This window comes from Bufo gargarizans, chromosome 5 (assembly GCF_014858855.1).
Source record: "Bufo gargarizans isolate SCDJY-AF-19 chromosome 5, ASM1485885v1, whole genome shotgun sequence".
In the NCBI taxonomy this organism is placed as follows: domain Eukaryota; kingdom Metazoa; phylum Chordata; class Amphibia; order Anura; family Bufonidae; genus Bufo; species Bufo gargarizans.
The window spans coordinates 142,739,642-142,757,697 of record NC_058084.1 but is presented as its reverse complement, the minus strand read 5'-3'; the positions used below and the strand labels follow the sequence as shown (position 1 = coordinate 142,757,697).

The following is an 18,056-nucleotide window of genomic DNA, read 5'->3' as shown; positions in this document are numbered from 1 at the left end:
AACTTCAGATCTATAATCTGCTAAAAATAGTGTCTTTTCTCTGAGAAATTCCCTTTGGGAAACAGAATGTTACTGTACAGAAATGTACTAAATTGCAAAAAGCTCTTAACGGTCTACAGCTTCAGGTTTTTATTTTGCTGTTTTGAATTTCACGTTAGGCTGGTTTTCATGGCTTGCATATAAGAGCGTACAACAAAGCCCTAGTAGATATAAGTAGGCACACATACTCCCTATCTATTCTTACATTGTCATGATTGTTTCAAATGTAGTATATAACTGTCATTACTGTATCCAGGATTTCTGTGATAAAATGACACATGTAAATTATTTCTCAGTTCTTTCATTCATGGCACATGAGTAAACAATTTTTATGATTGTTTAGTGCATTTTTGATCAATGTAGCAAAATAAATACATTAGGAATTGACTTTTATAGTGTTAAGGGACAATTGAAACTGCAGTGCAGATTGTGGCAATGTTGCAACTTTGTTACTTTTCTTAAATTCGACATATTTTCTGTGTAGAGTATTTGTGTTCATGACTGAAAGTTGCCCTGCTGGTCTTCTACACTCTTTGGCAACAAGAAATACATTGAGATACAAATGTCAGATTGTGGCAAACATTGGCATGCCGTTATATCTCAGGCAGATATGTAAACGATTACATATTTAATTTTCATTAGATACTGGGTCTTGCCACAAGAGGGCATAAAAGTGCTTCCAAACTGCCCTATAAAAAGGCTGCCAGAGGCTATGTTTGGCTAGTGTACCTATTGGTGAGAGATGGTTAACTGCTAGACATGTTTCTACAACACACTCACAGACATAATGCCCAGTTGACAGACATTGAGAGGGGGGTATTATTGGACTGGGTGGTCTTTTTTGACAAAATGCCTGCCATTTAGGCTGTTTTGACCTAGCTGTTAGGAGGTATTGGGAGCAGTGGTTACGTGAGGGCACACATACACTGTAAACAGGCTCTGGACAGCCCAGACAGGCTACCAGTAGAGAGGATCACTTGACAAACACAAGCAGCAACCACAGTTTCATTGTCCACCATCCAGACACAGGTGGCATCTTCAATACACAACCTTTCTCTTCCCGGACCATTTCTAGGTAACTTAGCAGAAGGAAATTTGGTGTGATGGTGCCCATTAAAGGCGTAATCTGGGAATTTATAGTGGTGACGATCCTCTGAATAGGTCATCAGTATCAGATTGGTGAGGCTCCAAGACCCAGGGTATTGGAGCTGCAATTCTTATGTTGGCCAACAGGTGACAGGCCAATATAAGAAATGAGCAATTCCGCTATTACCATGCTTCTCTATGAAACATGGTAATATTGAATAAAAAATAAATTACAGGGCTCCAGGTGGCGACCAAAACGTTCGCCAATGCGCCTTAAAATTTGCAGATGGCGACAAGACTTTTTAGTCTTGTCGCCATTTGCGACTGGACCGCCGGGCTGCTGCGCAGCCTAGTATCAATTAAAGAACATGGCACACGCCATGTTCTCTTCACTAGCACAGTGGAGAAGGAGGGAGTCCCTCCCTCCCCACTGTGACACAGCCGCCACTGCCACCAATGGGGAGATAGCAGGGAGGAGGAGGGGAGGAGCTGTGGCCACTGCGCCACCAATGAATGTAAAACATATTAATACAAGTATAGGCAGCGGTATCACAAACCCGGCCTCAATGCCAGGGCATGCGATACGTGGCAATTAACCCCTCAGGTGACCCTTTTATGGGTCCAAAAAATATGAACTAAGTAGCAGGCTACATAGAGCGGCGCCCAGGGATCTAAGTGCACTTACTATTATTCCTGGGCGCCGCTCCATTCGCCCGCTGTGGCCCCCGGTATTTTCAACATTCAGAGCAAGGAGGAGGAGACGCCAGTGTCTCTCCTTCTCCCTGACAACAGCGCTGTCCAATCGCAGAGCTCAGAGCCAGGGAGGAAAAAAAACCTCCCTGGCTCTGAGCTGCAATTGGACAGCGCTGCTGTCATGGAGAAGGAGAGAAACTCCATTGGTGGCAGTGGCAGATTACACTGCTGGGGCTCTGATCGGTTACCATGGCAGCCACTGAAGCCCTCGCTGCCATGGTAATCTCCCTGCTGCTGTGTGTACTATGCACAGGGCAGCAGGGAGAGTGTGAAGTCCTAGTCACCCTAATACAGCTCTATCGGGGTGAATAGGACAAGCGATAAAAAGATCCAGGTTATAGCCCCTAAGGGGGGAAATGGTTATTAAAAAAAAAGTAAAAAAACCACCAAAATACTAAAAGTTTAAATCACCCCTTTTCCCAATTTTACATATAACATTTACAAACAGTAAACATATTACATATCGCCACATCCGAAAAAGTGTGAGCTATTAAAATATAAAAAAAATATTTCGGCTCTGGTGAAGGCCGTAACAGAAAAAAAAAAAAAAAAAACGCGCAATTAGCAATTTTTTGTCACCTTGTCCCCCAAAAGATGTCACTTAATGTGAGAGGTATGTGGTGCTGTATTCTCCTATATGTAGTGCTGGCTCACTACTGTGACCTGCATCTCATCTTCTCCGTCAAGTCCTTTTTTTTATTATATGCATTTTAAATTTGAAGACTAAAAAATTTAATTTGGCTCCTAAATGTTTTAGTTTAGGAACCAATGGCTTCTGGTTATTTATTTATTTTTTGTCTGGAGCACCGAATTAGTGAGTATTGTAACCTCAAGCACTGGCTACAAAAAATAAAAAATAAAAAAAAATATATATATATATATATATATATATATATATAAAAAATTGAATCACCTTAGAATAAAAAAAATGCATAAATAAAAAATATAAACATCATGGGCATCACTGTGTCCAAAAACGACTGCACTATTAAAATCTTAAAAAAAATAAAAAAAAAATCCAATATGGCGGAAAAAAATATCAAATTTGCTGCTTTGCCATTTTTTCATTGCTTCTCTTATCCCAAAAAATGTAATAAAATGTGATCGAAAAGTTACACACACTCCAAAATGGTATCAATAAAAACCTACAGATCATTTCGCAAAAAATTAGCCTCCACACAGCTTAGTAGAGGGTCAGAATATGGTGATTTATTTTTACACTATTTAGACATGTAAAACCTATACTTATGTGGTATCGTTGTAATCTTACTGACCTAAAGAATGAAGGGCACAGATCAGTTTTGCCGCAAAGGGAACGCCATAGGGACAAAACCCATAAAACGTTGGAGGAATAGCATTTTTCCCGCTTCCCACTACATTGTATGCCATATTAAATGGTGACATTAGAAAGTACAGCTTGTCCCACAAAAAAAACAAGCCCTCATATGGATATGTGAATGGAAAAATAAAAAAGTTATGGCTCCAGTTATATAGGGGTTAATTGGATATATTCTATTATAGTTATAAACTGTTAACATAAATAATAACTGGGCTATTCACACTTTAACATTGCCAATATTTGCAGCTTTTGTTCAAATTTTATGCAACTTTTATATTTGCACATATCACATACTGCCACACTGTGAACATCTTGGAAAATAACACAGCAAATTATAGACTAGTGTTGTCTTTTATTATTTTGCTTGCTTTGTTTGACAGCTGTCCACAAGTGTGAAGGATCTCCTATTTTCTATGGCATTTATTTAAAGATGTATACTTATTTGTTTTATTTCCTGTAGCATGGTTTTGAAGCTGTAGTTGACATTTTATTGGTGTCAGTTCTGTCACATATTTTTATAGATAGCAGCTTATGTTTACATTCTATAGGCACTATAAACGGCTTGACCTAATGCTATTTTCAATGTAATGTAAGTAGTCCAAACGCTGAAAAGCATTTCTGCGTGATTTAAAATGACTGACAAATTGTAGATATCATTTTTTTGCCCAGATGCTTTATTGTGTAGAACATGCATTAAGTTACTAATGTAGTCTGAACCTGATGCAATCGTATCTCAGTAAAAACGATATATTTTGAGAAAAAAATAATTTCCTAATCTTTTTTGTTGTGCAGAGGAATGACTCCTGCTGAAGCTGAAATGCACTTCCTGGAAAATGCCAAAAAATTGTCAATGTATGGGGTGGATCTACATCATGCTAAGGTATCAAATTATATCTTGTTCGACGTGACATGAAAAATCCAAAGCAGTGCCTAAAGCGGAGAATAGTTATCACTATCACTATTGCTGCAAGATTTCCTTTTGGAGAATTCTATAAAGTGATGCCTCTTCCAAATTCCCTAGTGACACATGGAATCTTTTACATACACTGCCATATAGTGTTATGTTGAAAGGGTTCTACACTGCCATATAGTGTTATGTTGAAAGGTTTCTACGGGCATTAATAAAATAAAATTATTGAAAATACTTAAATAATACTTTATAAGAAATTTATTCCCAAAGACATTTCATAAGTTAGAATGGCTCATTTTGTCTGGGGAGCAATCATCAGGAGAAATAAAATGGCCATCGTCCTATTAGTACACACAAAACCTGTCCTAATACACTGCAGGACAAGTTACTTTACAACACTGAGCTATAGAGCTGCCTCATCCTCCTCTCCCACTTGTCAGGAATTATGATCTTGAATAGGCTTGAGCAAATCGAGCTTTGGACTATAGATCAAAAGTCGATTTGTTAAAAAACGTTGTTGTTAATGCTGTTTCTGTACAGCATTAAAATGTATGGGTGCGGTGCAGCAAAACTTTGTCTCGGCCGAAGTTGCGTTAGACTTCTGTAAATGACTTTGGTATTCCTATCAGCTTATTTAAAAGCATTTTAAAATAGGAATCCGAAGTCGGCTTCGGTAGTGGCTGGTACCTCGGTACCAAAGCCCACTTTGAATTCCTATTTTCAAATGTTTTTAAATACGCAGATAGGAATACTGTAGTCATTCACCGAAGTCTCGCGCAACTTCGGCCGAGACAAAGTTTGGCTACACGGATCCCGTTCTTTTTATTGCTGTACGGAAACAGCATTACTAACAAAGTTTTGTTATGAATCGACTTTGGATCTATGATCTAAAGCGCAAATCGCTCAAGCCTAATCCTGAATACAGATGATAAGGTGTTCAGCTGAATCTCTGTAGGCATGGAGTTCATGAGGAGACATGAAGTACAGAGAGGAGGTGTGGATTATGTGCAACACCAATTGTATGCAGTCTCCATTACCACAGTCTGTCCTGTGCATCCTCTCTGTACTTCATGTCTCCTCATGAACTCCATTTCTACAGATATTCAGCTGAAGATCTTATCATCTGTATTTAGGATCATAATCCCTGACAAGAGGAGGCTGAGGCAGCAATTTAGTATTCTTAAGTAAATTGTCTTGCAGTGTGATTAGGACATGTTTTGTGTGTACTAATAGGATGGTGGCCATTTTATTTTCTGTGGCGATTGCTTCCTAGACAAAACAAGCCATTACAACTATCAAAAGATATTTGAGAATACATTTAAAATATGGTAATATTTAAGTATTTTCAGTAATTATATTAATTCCCGAAGAACCAGGAATCAACAGTGACATATTTATGTGGCTTTTCACATACATTTTTTTCTGTTGCATTTGTATGGTGTTCAAGAGAAATAAACTGTGTGCTTCCATATAAAATCAGTAGCATAGATAGGTATATTAGAAGCCTCACACATCTCCATAATATAGGCTGTGCATGAGGACAAAAATACTGAGATTGCCCTGTAATTTGGGAAATTTCATAGGGCTCTTGGTCACCTACTGTTGTTTTCTTTCTAATTTTAACAGAAGTGCGGATGAAGGTGCATTTTTGTGATGAATGTAACGGTTCTCAAATTGGTTGAGCTGGCACTTGATAGAAATCCATTAAAATATTTCAGCTTACTCACCAATCATTATATCTAGCATTTTATAATGGCCTGCCTTCCAAGAGAAACTGTTTTATAGCTTGCAAATGACTAGCATACATTTTTTATATTTCCTTCATTTAGTTGTACGTACCTGTTTGGCCTACCAGCCCCACAGCTACACATAGAATAAGCATTGCAATCAGTAACCGTCCGGTTCTTATCCTGATATTTTATTAGATGCCATTATAACATGGGTTAAAATGGGAATTTTCTTGTCAGTTATACGAGGTATATCAAACTGATAGGAAATTGCTCTTTTAAGATGCAGACGCTTGGATGGATCAGCATCGTAATCATGGCTAGTTGTACCATTGTATTGTATTGATCAGCTATGGATGATGCAGTCCTGCAGTGCTTCCAGTTGCGCCACAGGGAGGATGATAAGTGAGGGTTATTGTACAGCTATGACTTGTATTCTTAGACTGCTTTTTAGACTTACTGCTGCAAAGCCTGTTGCAATGGAAAATCACTAAAAGGCGGAATCCCTACAGATTAATTATTTCGTGTTTCATTATGTTACCTTAATCATTCAGAGTGAACCTCTAAGTTAACCGTGGAAAAGAAAAATGCCGGCGGGGAAAAAGAGTACTATTACTTTCATTAAATCTTATGATTTGCCCCTCTCAACATTTTTTAACACCTCATTTTTTTCTTTTTTGAAATGAGAAAGGCTAATTCAGTTATTAACTATTTTTAAAGCTGTCACAAGTTAAGCTTTTTTTTTTTTTTTTTTTTTGTTAAAAAAATAAGCAACCTTAGGCCAGATCCACACCATTGTTTTCTTGCTTGTTTAGTGTATGTGCCCATGGGCTATCATTAGCTAATTAGAATGCTCTTTTAGGGTACATTTTGCCTTTATCTGTAAGTTTATCTTTATCTCAATTGTACCTTAAAAGTGTACAGTGAAAGTTGTTGGAGATGGCCATCCAAAACTGCACTTAAAAGTGGTATTTTAATTACATTACATTTATATTATATTACATGAATCGGGGACAACATTTCCAAACCACCACAATGTTTAAACCTTAATGTGAAGTTAGCATTACATATAAAGGAGTACTATGGTTTCCAAAAATAAAGGCCATTTGTTTCATAACAAAAGATTACACAATTTTCTGTATATAACGCAATTCCTGCTCCATAAACTAATTTTTCCCCCAAAAGTGGGGTGGAAATGGCAATGCGTCTTATTAAGTGAATACTAGCAAGCGCTTCCATGGAAGCGCCCGCTAATAAACATTAGGATTGGGGACCAGTGAATGTGTGCTGGTTGTACTCAATGCTCCCTGATCTTCTTCTGCCAGTACTGCGCACTGTGCTGTGACCTGATGTCGCACAGCTTAAGCACACACTGTAACCTGACACTGTGTGATGTTAAGTCATAGCACAGCGCAGGGCACCGGCAGAAGAATACCAGGGAGCAGTGAATGCAGGAAGAGGGCAATGGATCGGCAGAGGAAAAGTAAGTTTATTTATTTACTTTATGTCTTATCTGGGGGTCTGATGAGGAATAGAGGTTTGATGAGGAATGGGGGTCTGATGGAAGGTCTGATCTGAGGTCTGATGGGGAATGGTGTCTAAACTGAGGTCTAATGAAGATTGGGGGTCTGATGAAGATTGAGGGTATTTTCCTCTTAAACCTAGGTGCGTCCTAAGGTCAGGTGCGTCTTATGGTGCAGGAAATATGGTACTTTCTGTATTCAGCATGATTTTCAAGATCTCTGCTTGTGCTTGCTTTCATTTAATAGGAACTTTCCTTATTTACTTCCTGGAGAAATTAAACATTTTTATTACAGTTACAGAAAATTGTAGCAGAGTTGTGTCTTGTAATGAATGTCTACTTTCACAAGACCATCATACATTTTTTATAAAATAAATAAATAAAGTTTCTACAGAATATCTGCAAGCAAAGATCTTTAAAACCATGAGGAAGTGATCCAGTATATTTGAAAATTGTATAAAAAAAATAACCTTTATTTGCTAATTCCATTTCAGTGGAGCAATTTTCAAGTTATGATAGATGTGATGGCTTATGTTACATGATGCCTTTCACTAAAGCCTCATTAGAAGTCAATATGCAACAGCATTTCATTTGCTTTGGGTTTGTGGGACAATTCTTCACCCTATGGCCATTGCTTTGTGATTGGATTGAGTCTACTCTAATGACAATTACTCCCAACGTTATTCTATTCTGTTTTAGGGTATGTTTTATTACTCCATTCTTAACAGATTTTATTTTACAGGATTCTGAAGGAGTAGAAATTATGTTGGGTGTTTGTGCCAGTGGTCTGTTGATATATCGAGATAGATTACGGATAAATCGGTTTGCTTGGCCTAAAGTCCTGAAAATTTCATATAAAAGGAATAATTTTTACATTAAGATCCGCCCAGGCGAGGTATGTAAAAGTTACAGCAGAGCAGGATGTCCCTCTGTTTTATTTCACATTTGCAGAAGAATGAACTACATTTGATGCAGAAGTTACTATGCATGTATACAATTTTATTGTTCTATAGTTAGCCAAATACAAAATATATCAGTCTAGATCTGGCAAACGATCGCTGGCCAAAAGGGTGGAGTAAGTAGAAATAACTAGCCCTTTACTGTGCAATAGTATAATTGGTATTGGACAAGACAGCAAAATATCATAATGTTCATGGGCTCAAAATTAACCCCACATTTGTGGTGTTTCTCTTGATGGTTTCCCCTTTAAATTTTATTGGGATTTATTTGTGTCTATATTTTTTTTCTTCGAGGAGTAGTTTGCTGACCTTGGTAAAAAAGTTTTACTAAGATCCAATCATGTATAGTATCTATCACTGAAAGCCCCTCTGGGACCTGCTCCTATCTCCATAATGAGCCACCCAATATATATGGAGGAGTGCGCACCACGCAAGCATGGCCACCCTCTGTTCACCACTGTGGGAGTTCAGAAGATAGCCGAGCGCAGACTCAGCTATTTCCATCAGTCCTATAGTGGTGAATGAAGAGTTAGCCATGTATGACGTGTGGTGCACTTTCCATTCGCCGCTCTGGGACTTCCGAAAATAGCTGAGTACACTGGCTCAGCCATTTTCAGAGCTGCCATAGCAGTAGATAGATAATAAAAAATGTAAAAAAAATTCTACTAATGCTTCTGAATAGACTGGAGCGAATCGGTTTCAGACTACTCTATCTGAACCTGATTCGTTTGAAAACTTTGTTTAGAATATGCACTCCATACCGCAATAAAATGGATTGGCTCTGCTGAGGCCTTGTTCTTCTGACCAGAGTCACCACAAGTAATGCGATACTTGCTTAATCTTGTACCTGTGACGTCACGTTAAAATTCGGTTCTGCGCATAAATTACTGTTTCAAAATCCGAAACCAAACTGAGGCACAAACCCGGGTTTGGTTTCAGATTTTGAAACAGTAATTTATGCGCAGAACCGAACTGTAACGTTGTAGCACGAGACTAAGCAAGTCTTGCGTTACTTGTGGCAAGAAGAACAAGGCCCCAGTGGAGCCAATACATTTTTATTGCTGTACGGAGCACATATTCTAAACAAAATTTTCAAATGAATCAGGTAGAGTAGTCTGAACCCAATTGGCTCACACTTACCTCTAAATACTGTAAAAAAAAAAAAAAAAAAAAAAAAAAGCATTGCCTCTTTCTCTTGCGCTGTTCTCAGCACCGCTGGTCCTTCTCCTGCTGTTTGTTTACAGAATACAGCAGTGACGTGCAGGCTTACAACATGTGACTGGTGCATCCAGTCATGTCCGTCGTATTCCACTAAGGACAGTGATTGGCTACAGTGATCACATGTCACCATCACTTTGACGAGCATAGTGTGGCGCAGGTACTGTATATGGTATATGATTGATGCAGCAGTGACATGATGTATACCTGCACGTCACTATCACCGTGAGGTGCAAGTATATTGCATCTGACCACTGCCGCCAATCACTGCTCTCAGTGGCATACCGCTAAGGTGATTGGCTGCAGTGGTCATGTGCCATATACCTGCACATCACGTCTACAGTCCTTTAAATAATACAGGTTATACAGATTTATTCCTATAAAGCTATATATCAATCATGCTCATCATCTCCTGCTCTATACAAACACCATGTTCAAAGTTCCATGTTCCCTTTAAAGGGGTATTCCCACCTTATTAAATGATTGCCTATCTTTAGGATATGCATTCCTTTTTGTGAAGGGGCTACAGTGCTGATTTAGCTTTGTTTCCATGTCTACTTTTTTCCTGCACTGTCCGATGGCGGATAGCACCTTTATGAAAGGAACGCAGCTCTAAATCAGTGCTGCAGCCCATTCACTTTGTTATTAATTTATCATTGTAACAATGGGAGAGTTGGTCTTTAGTTTCTAAGAAGCTAATTGTATGCTGACAGCTGATATTGCTGCCTTTTCTGTCATCACTGAAAACAGACTGCCTTATACAATTGAAAAATACCAAAAGTTCTATCATTAAAAGTAACATAAGTATATTCTGAACCTTTTCATTTCACGGGCTGTAAACTATGTGTTTTCTTTTTAGTTTGAACAATTTGAAAGCACCATTGGTTTCAAGTTGCCAAACCACCGGGCTGCCAAACGCTTATGGAAAGTGTGTGTGGAACATCATACTTTCTTTAGGTATACCAATTAGTTAATTTCATATGTTGCATTTTGTTTTTTGTCTTTTCCTAGTATAGTATTCTTTACAAGTTTACATTTCATAGCCTTCTTTTATGAATTTTTCAGTTTCTAGTGTGGAGCACGGGTTGTATATTTTATACATTGAGCATTAGCTGCTCGTTTTCAAAAAAAAAAAGATGCAAACATAAATGAATTGTATGAAATGGCGTTCTGCTCACCACACCATAATCCTCCCTGGGACTATGGGACTATACTTTACATTGGTGAGCCACAGCTGGTGAACAGTCATATGGCACATATGCTGAAAGTTGCCTGTCAGATAGTTAATTAATCATGGCATGCACATCCATCTTGTCTGACTCCTCTTATTAACGGGAGTCTTATCCAAGACAGGTGTGATTGGGCAGACTTGTGTCAAGAAAAAGTAATCTTTAGTTATCCAGTACTTTGTTTTATCCCAAGTGTTGTCAAATGTCTGAAGAATATATCCATGTTTATAGGCTGCTGTTACCAGAGGCACCTCCCAAAAAGTTCCTAACCTTAGGGTCAAAGTTCCGCTACAGTGGGAGGACGCAAGCTCAGACGAGACGAGCAAGTGCACTCATTGACAGGCCTGCACCCTATTTTGAACGCTCTTCTAGTAAACGTTATACCATGTCCCGGAGCTTAGATGGAGGTAAGACTTCTATATATATATATATTTGCCTTACATTAGTAATAGGGCATTTAATGATAATCCAGGAGCACAGCAAAGGCATATTCTGTGATTCAGTCTAATTAGAATTGGAAATGTATCAACTGTTAACATATTCTTACCCCGTGTGACAGTATCACAATTAAATGAACAAAGGACACCCACACATGACTCCCACACTCTGCAGTTTCGAAGAACTGCTTGATACTTTTCCTTTGGTTTCATTTCAGTTGTCAGATTACACCCTTAAAAAAGTTGCGAGCCCTGAGCTGTTATGTCATTTCCGCTATCTGAATTGTATGCGTTCACATGTGCCAGGTGCTTCCATCCGTTTTATAAGACACACACTTGATACATATGTATCTATGTACTTAGTGTTACTCAGAATCATAGGTAACCACATTTTTCATACATGCTCAGAACATCAAAACATGATATGTACTTGTATTAATTTGCCATATGATTATAAGCATATCATGACTGGGCCATTGGACTTTTTAGAGGCAAAATTTAAAGGGGTTATCCGAGACTAACAAATGCCCCACACACATTGAATCTACTTACCTGTCTCCCCTGCTCCTGTCTCCCAGTGCGCAGATGAAAACATCCGGGGTTGGGGGGAGCAGCCAATGGCAGGCGGTGATGGAGACGAGCCTCCCTAGTATTTTTTTATAATATTTTTTTAAATACCAAATTTACAAAAAATAAATAAAATTCGCAACTTTCCAAATTTCAATTTCTCTGCTTTTAAAACAGATGCCTCATATAATAGTTATTACTTAAGATTTTCCATGTGTCTACTTTATGTTTGGATATTTTTTTGAATGCCATTTTATTTTGTGGGGACCTTAGAAGTTTAGAAGCAAATCTTGAAATTTTTCTGAAAATTTCCAAAACCTACTTTTTAAGGACCAGTTCAGGTCTGAAGTCACTTTGTGAGGCTTACATAATAGAAGCCACCCAAAAATGACCCCATTTTAGAAACCACACCCCTCAAGGTATTCAAAACTGATTTTACAAACTTTGGTAACCCTTTAGGTATTCCACAAGAATTAAAGGAAAATGTACATAAAATTACAGAATTTCACTTTTTTGGCAGATTTTCCATTTTAATAAATTTTTTCCAGTAACAAAGCAAAGGTTAACAGCCAAACAAAACTCTATATTTATTACCTTGATTCTATAGTTTACAGAAATACCCCATTTGTGACCGTAAACTGCTGTACGGGAGCACAGCAGGGCACAGAAGGAAAGGAACGCCATATGGTTTTTGGAGGGCAGATTTCACTGGGATAATTTTAAGTTGCCATGTCTCATTTGAAGACCCCCTGATGCACCCCTTGAGTAGAAACTCCAAAAAAGTGACCCCATTTTGGAAACTACGGGATAAGATGGCAGTTTTGTTGGTACTATTTTACGGTACATGATTGTTGGCTGCTTTATATTAGGCCCCCTTCACACGGACGAGTATTCCGCGTGGGTGCAATGCGTGAGTACATATGATTTTTGGTTGCTCTTTATTACTCTTTTTGTGAGGCAAGGTAACAAAAAAATAGCTGTTTTGGCACCGTTTTTATTTTTTGTTATTTACAACGTTCATCTGACAGGTTAGACAATACCAAATATGACAACTTTTTTGTTTGTTTGTTTGTTTCAATTTTACATGATAAAGCATTTTCGGGAAAAAAAACACATTTTTAGTATCTTTATATTCTGAAAGCCATAGCTTTTTTTATTTTTGGGGGCTATTACACTTTTTGTGATGTAAGGTGACAAAAATGGCTTTTTTGACACCGTTTTGATTTTTCATTTTTTTACGGTGTTCACCTGAGGGGTTAGGTCATGTGGTATTTTTTATATAGCAGGTTATTACGGACACGGCGATACCTAATATGTCTACTTTAAAAAAAATATATTACATTTAGCACAATAAAAGCATTTTTGAAACAAAAAAAATCATATTTTAGTGTCTCCATAATCTGAGAGCCATAGTTTTTACATTTTTTGGGCGATTGTCTTAGGTAGTTGTTAATTTTTTGCGGGATGAGGTGACGGTTAGATTGGTACTATTTTGGGGGGCCTTTTTGATCTCTTGGTGTTGCACTTTTAGTGGTGTAAGGTGACAAAAAAATGTTTTTAGCAAATTTTTTTTTTTTACGGTGTTAACTTGAGGGGTTAGGTAATTTTTATAGAGCTGGTCGTTACAGAGGCGGCGATACCAGATATGTCTGTTTTTTTCTTTTTTCTTTTTTTTTACAATTTTATGTGTTTTATTTTGGGAAAGGAGCATTTTTATTTACTTGAAACTTTATTTTTTTATTATTGAAAACAGTTAATTTTTAACTTTTTTTTTTGTCCGACTCAAGACTTCAACTTCTGGGGGTCTGATCCCCTCTGCAATGCATTACAATACATTGTGTATTGTAATGCATTGCATGTCAGCTTGTATGCTGACAGCCTGCTTGTGAGACCCAGCCTAAGGGCTGGATCTCACAGGCTTCCGTAGAAGGCAACCCCCGATGCCTATGGAAGGCATCTGGCTACCATCAGGTCACTGCAGCACGGCGACCCGATGGTTAAGCGGAGGGCGCGCGTACCCTCTGCAAACCCCATGCATGCTGCGGTCACGTCTACCAGCACCGTACATGTACGGCGCGGGTCCTTAAGGGGTTAATAAAAGAGAAAGCTTACAAAAATTTCATCTTTTCAAAACAATATATTCTAAGGGTGAATAGTTTTTATTAAATTCCTAATGTCTTTTTTGCAGCATAAATTGGTCTTACATATGATACTAGAACAAGACCAATATCTTTTCATTTTCAGTTTTACATAGAGAAGGATGGACAAAAATAGTATAGAATTCTAATGTTCTGTTTTTCCATTCATAGTTCAATGTAATAAATTTAACCAAATGTATACTACAAAAATAATTATTTCACTCTTCCATGTATAATATTACCAAATGTGTGCACTTTGTATCATCGCTATAATGCCTGAGAGCAAAGGTCCCCCCCCATCTTTATTCTTATATGTCCTATGCCATTAGTTGGTATATGTATTATGAGAGGTATGTTTACTGCTTTTAGTTTACCTGCACAGTAAATTAATAATTGCAGTGTGTGTGTGTATATATCTATCTTTAATAATGTGCAGGGCCTAAACCAGGGGTGCATCTAGCCTTTCTGCTGCCTAAGGCAAAAACTGAAACGGCGCCCCCCCTTCCCAATGTCAATTTCTTTACCTAACACCTTCCCTTCAGCCCATGGCCCTCCAGCTTCCCCCGTCTTGCCCCTACCTGGTGCTGCCCGAGGCAATCGCCTCACTTGGCCTCATTGATAGTGCACCCCTGGCCTAAACAAATAATTATGCATACAAGAAAGCTGTTAGGGCATATGGATGTCATAGAGTTATAATGGCTCTCACTTTGATAGCCCTACACCCACCATGTTTACATAGTAAGACATTCATAGCTTCTGGATCCAATCAGCTTAAAGGGGTTTTCCGGGATTTTAATATTGACGCGCTATCCTCAGGATAGGTAATCAATATTAGATCGATGGGGTCTGACACCTGGCACCCCCACCAATCAGCTGGTTGAAGAGAAGGTTGCGCTCAGTGCGAGCACAGCCTTCCATCGACACCGTAGCGTTGAGCAGGTGTAACTACAAGTCCCGTCATTCACTTCATTGGAATGGCTCCTTACTATTTAAGTGTATAGGAACGAGCTGTCCCATAGAAGTGAAAGGGACGGCTTGTAATTACACCTGCTCGCCACTGCAATGTCGACGACTCGATGCAGAATGAAAAGTGGACAAACATTTGTTACACGTGCCCCCCCCCCCCAAAAAAAAAAAATTATAATAATAAAAAAGAACTGTTATTTGCATATTGTCAGCAGTATGTCCCCTGCTTACAGGACAGTGTGCTGCCGATAAACGGCAATTTTAGGTGCCGCAGAAAGATGCCAGTACACAACAAATTAGTGTTTTTCTCGATAGTCGGGTAATTGATGACGTCTTTACACAGGACAGTTATTGTGAGCAAGCGTTTGCACAAACATTTATTCCAAATAATTGGCCCAATCCCCTGCCCGTGTAAAGGGCCCAAATACTTATCCAAGCAGAGTTTACTACTTTGGTGTCCAGTACTGGCTCTGCTACGGTGTAGGCAGAACGTTCAGGTTGCCTAGCTCACAGATATCTTCCTAGACTGAATACAATTAGGAGCAGATGTCAGAAGTTTTAAGTGTGTACATGATTTCAGCCTTTAAATACAAAAATAAATGTTCCCATTCACTGACAATAGGCATCTTGAAATTATTGAAGATTTGGAATATACATTTTATTCGAAAATTGATAGTTCTCATTATAAAGTGATTAAAAGGGTCCTCTAGGAAGTAATAAAACTAAATTATTCAGAACACTGAAATATTACTTTATTATAAATACATTGCCACATGCCTTTCATTATGTATACTGGCTGCTTATATCTAGGAGGCAATAATCTGTCTGAAATAGACCGAATTAGTTGTATTCACCATTGTCATTTCTGACAGGCAGCACAGAGGCGGCAGAAGCAAGTAGGTAGCTGACTGTTCTGAAGTGACCGATCTTACTGTTTAACTAGGACGGGTTTTGTTTGTGTTAATACAACAGTAACCATTTTATTTAAGACTGAGTGCCCCTTAGACAAAAACAAGTTAATAAATAATGAGAAGTATTTGGTAATGTATGTATAATAATCTATCAGTATTCTCATTAATTATATTAATCTCAGGAGAACCCATGTAAGATTTACTACTATAAAACAAATATTAACATAATTCTGTAAACATAAATCTTGCAAGATGTTAAGTTGCATGTAAGTTGTTCTCTCTCTCTTGCTTGCCTCATCAACAGATATTCAGCTTTCCTCCGGCTGTATAGTGTGCGTGTGTGTATATATATATATATATATATATATATATATATATATACACGCACAATAATCTGCTAAGCTATTTTACGTTCTTCCAGTTATATAAACGAGCCTCATATTTAACACTGTTTTGTGAACTATTCTCAAGGGTTTTGCCATTTATATCTCAATCTGCGCATATTCAGCTCTTTTTTTTGTTTGCTTGCTTTAAACAGACCATCCCATACTCAGTTATTTTTTTCCCAAATATCATATTTGCTTTTAGCATCAGTGAATGAAAACCATGACATGTATATGAAGGATTCTGTGTCTGCCACAGAGGTGGGCACCGGCCCATACATCACCACAAAGGGTGCATCCCAAACCAACTTGATTGCATCGGCAACCCCCGAGAAAAAGGTTGAGGAAGAGAAAAAAGAGGAGGAGGAGGAAGAACAACGCAAGAAAGTCGAAGTTGTCACGACTGTCACTACTACAATACGTCATGATGCAAAGGTACTTGTCATTTCTTCTGAATGAATGCTTCGGTTTGAGATTTATATTGCTTATATCATGCTTTCCATTATTGCTTGAGCTTTTCTTATGTGTTCAGCAATGTTTGTCAGGCAGATATTAGGGTATGTTCACATGGCACTGTAATGATGCCGATTTTCTGCTGCATAATGCCTGTAGAATTTCAAAGGGTGAAATCCGAAATGAAAATCTATAGCGTAAATTGACATGCTGCAGATGTAAAATCCACACCACAGGTTTTATGCAGTAAAACATACAGTGTGAATGGGATGAAGCAAAATCTCAGATACTTGCAGCTACTCTAAAACACTGCACATTTCTGCATTCAGTTCAACGACAGAAAATCCAAGATTAGAGGAACAGTGCCTTACCTGTCAGCGGGTTGTTTGTAGTGTTGGAGATATGCAGGTGCTGAATATATACTGTATATCATGAGCTATAATATAATCAATTGCTGAAGAGGCAAAATAATTTTACCCATTTTTCGCCACACTAGATAGTAAAGCTTAACTTTTATTATGCAATCATTTAAAATCTGTTTACCTGTGCAAAAATATCAATTAAAACAGTAAGAAATCCAATGTTATCAGTTAGAAATGCAATGATATCAGTAAGCTTTCAGTGCCGCCAATGCTGCAGTGAATAGTGTTAGTGTTCACATTGATAATCTGTCTGCAGAACGCATCACATTTCATTTACAATAGAAAGCAACTACAGTGAGTTAAAACCTGTAGACAGGGGCTCTGACCGCTTAGGCTACTTTCACACTCACGTTTTGGCGGATCCGTCATGGATCTGCAAAAACGGATCCGTTACAATAATACAAACAGATCAGTTTGTAATATCGGTAACCTAGCTAAGACGGATCCCTCAGGAACTCCAGTAAAAGCAATGGGAGACAGATCCATTTTCTATTGTGCTATATTGTGTCATAGAAAACGGATCCGTCCCCATTGACTTACATTGTGTGTCAGAACGGATCTGTTTGGCTCAGTTTCGTCAGACGGACACCAAAACGCTGCAAGCAACATTTTGGTGTCCGCCTCCAGAGCGGAATGGTGACTGAACGGAGGAAAACTGATGCATTCTGAGCAGATCCTTTACCATTCAGAATGCATTAGGGCAAAGCTGATCCGTTTTGGACCGCTTGTGAGAGCCCTGAACGGATCTCACAAATGGAAAGCCAAAACGCGAGTGTGAAAGTAGCCTTACGGATATTATTGAATTGAATAGCTGGAGGAACAATCACTATCTATTTTAATAGATATTTTTTTAGGGCGGGCATATGTAAAGAAGTTTATTTTTACAGACCTTGTGCCTGGCTCTGTCAGTCAAAGTGGAGAGGGAGCAGCAGTTGCAGAAGGAGCAGAGCCTCTAGGTATAACGTGACGCCCCCGTTGCTCCTAGAGGCTCATTTGC

General features: G+C 38.4%; 1 protein-coding gene across 18 annotated transcripts in view; it reads left to right on the top strand.

Moving 5' to 3' along the window:
- Positions 1-18,056, top strand: part of EPB41L3 (erythrocyte membrane protein band 4.1 like 3) — a 320,068-nt gene that overhangs the window by 235,486 nt on the left and 66,526 nt on the right. For 16 of the 18 annotated variants that reach the window (XM_044294315.1, XM_044294314.1, XM_044294313.1 and 13 more), the window contains 5 exons: positions 4,010-4,097; positions 8,119-8,271; positions 10,413-10,510; positions 11,014-11,189; positions 16,390-16,619. In XM_044294315.1, coding sequence (XP_044150250.1) covers positions 4,010-4,097; positions 8,119-8,271; positions 10,413-10,510; positions 11,014-11,189; positions 16,390-16,619 — 745 coding nt within the window. The remainder of the gene's footprint in view (positions 1-4,009; positions 4,098-8,118; positions 8,272-10,412; positions 10,511-11,013; positions 11,190-16,389; positions 16,620-18,056) is intronic. The other 2 variants (XM_044294322.1, XM_044294318.1) reach the window with 1 other exon arrangement.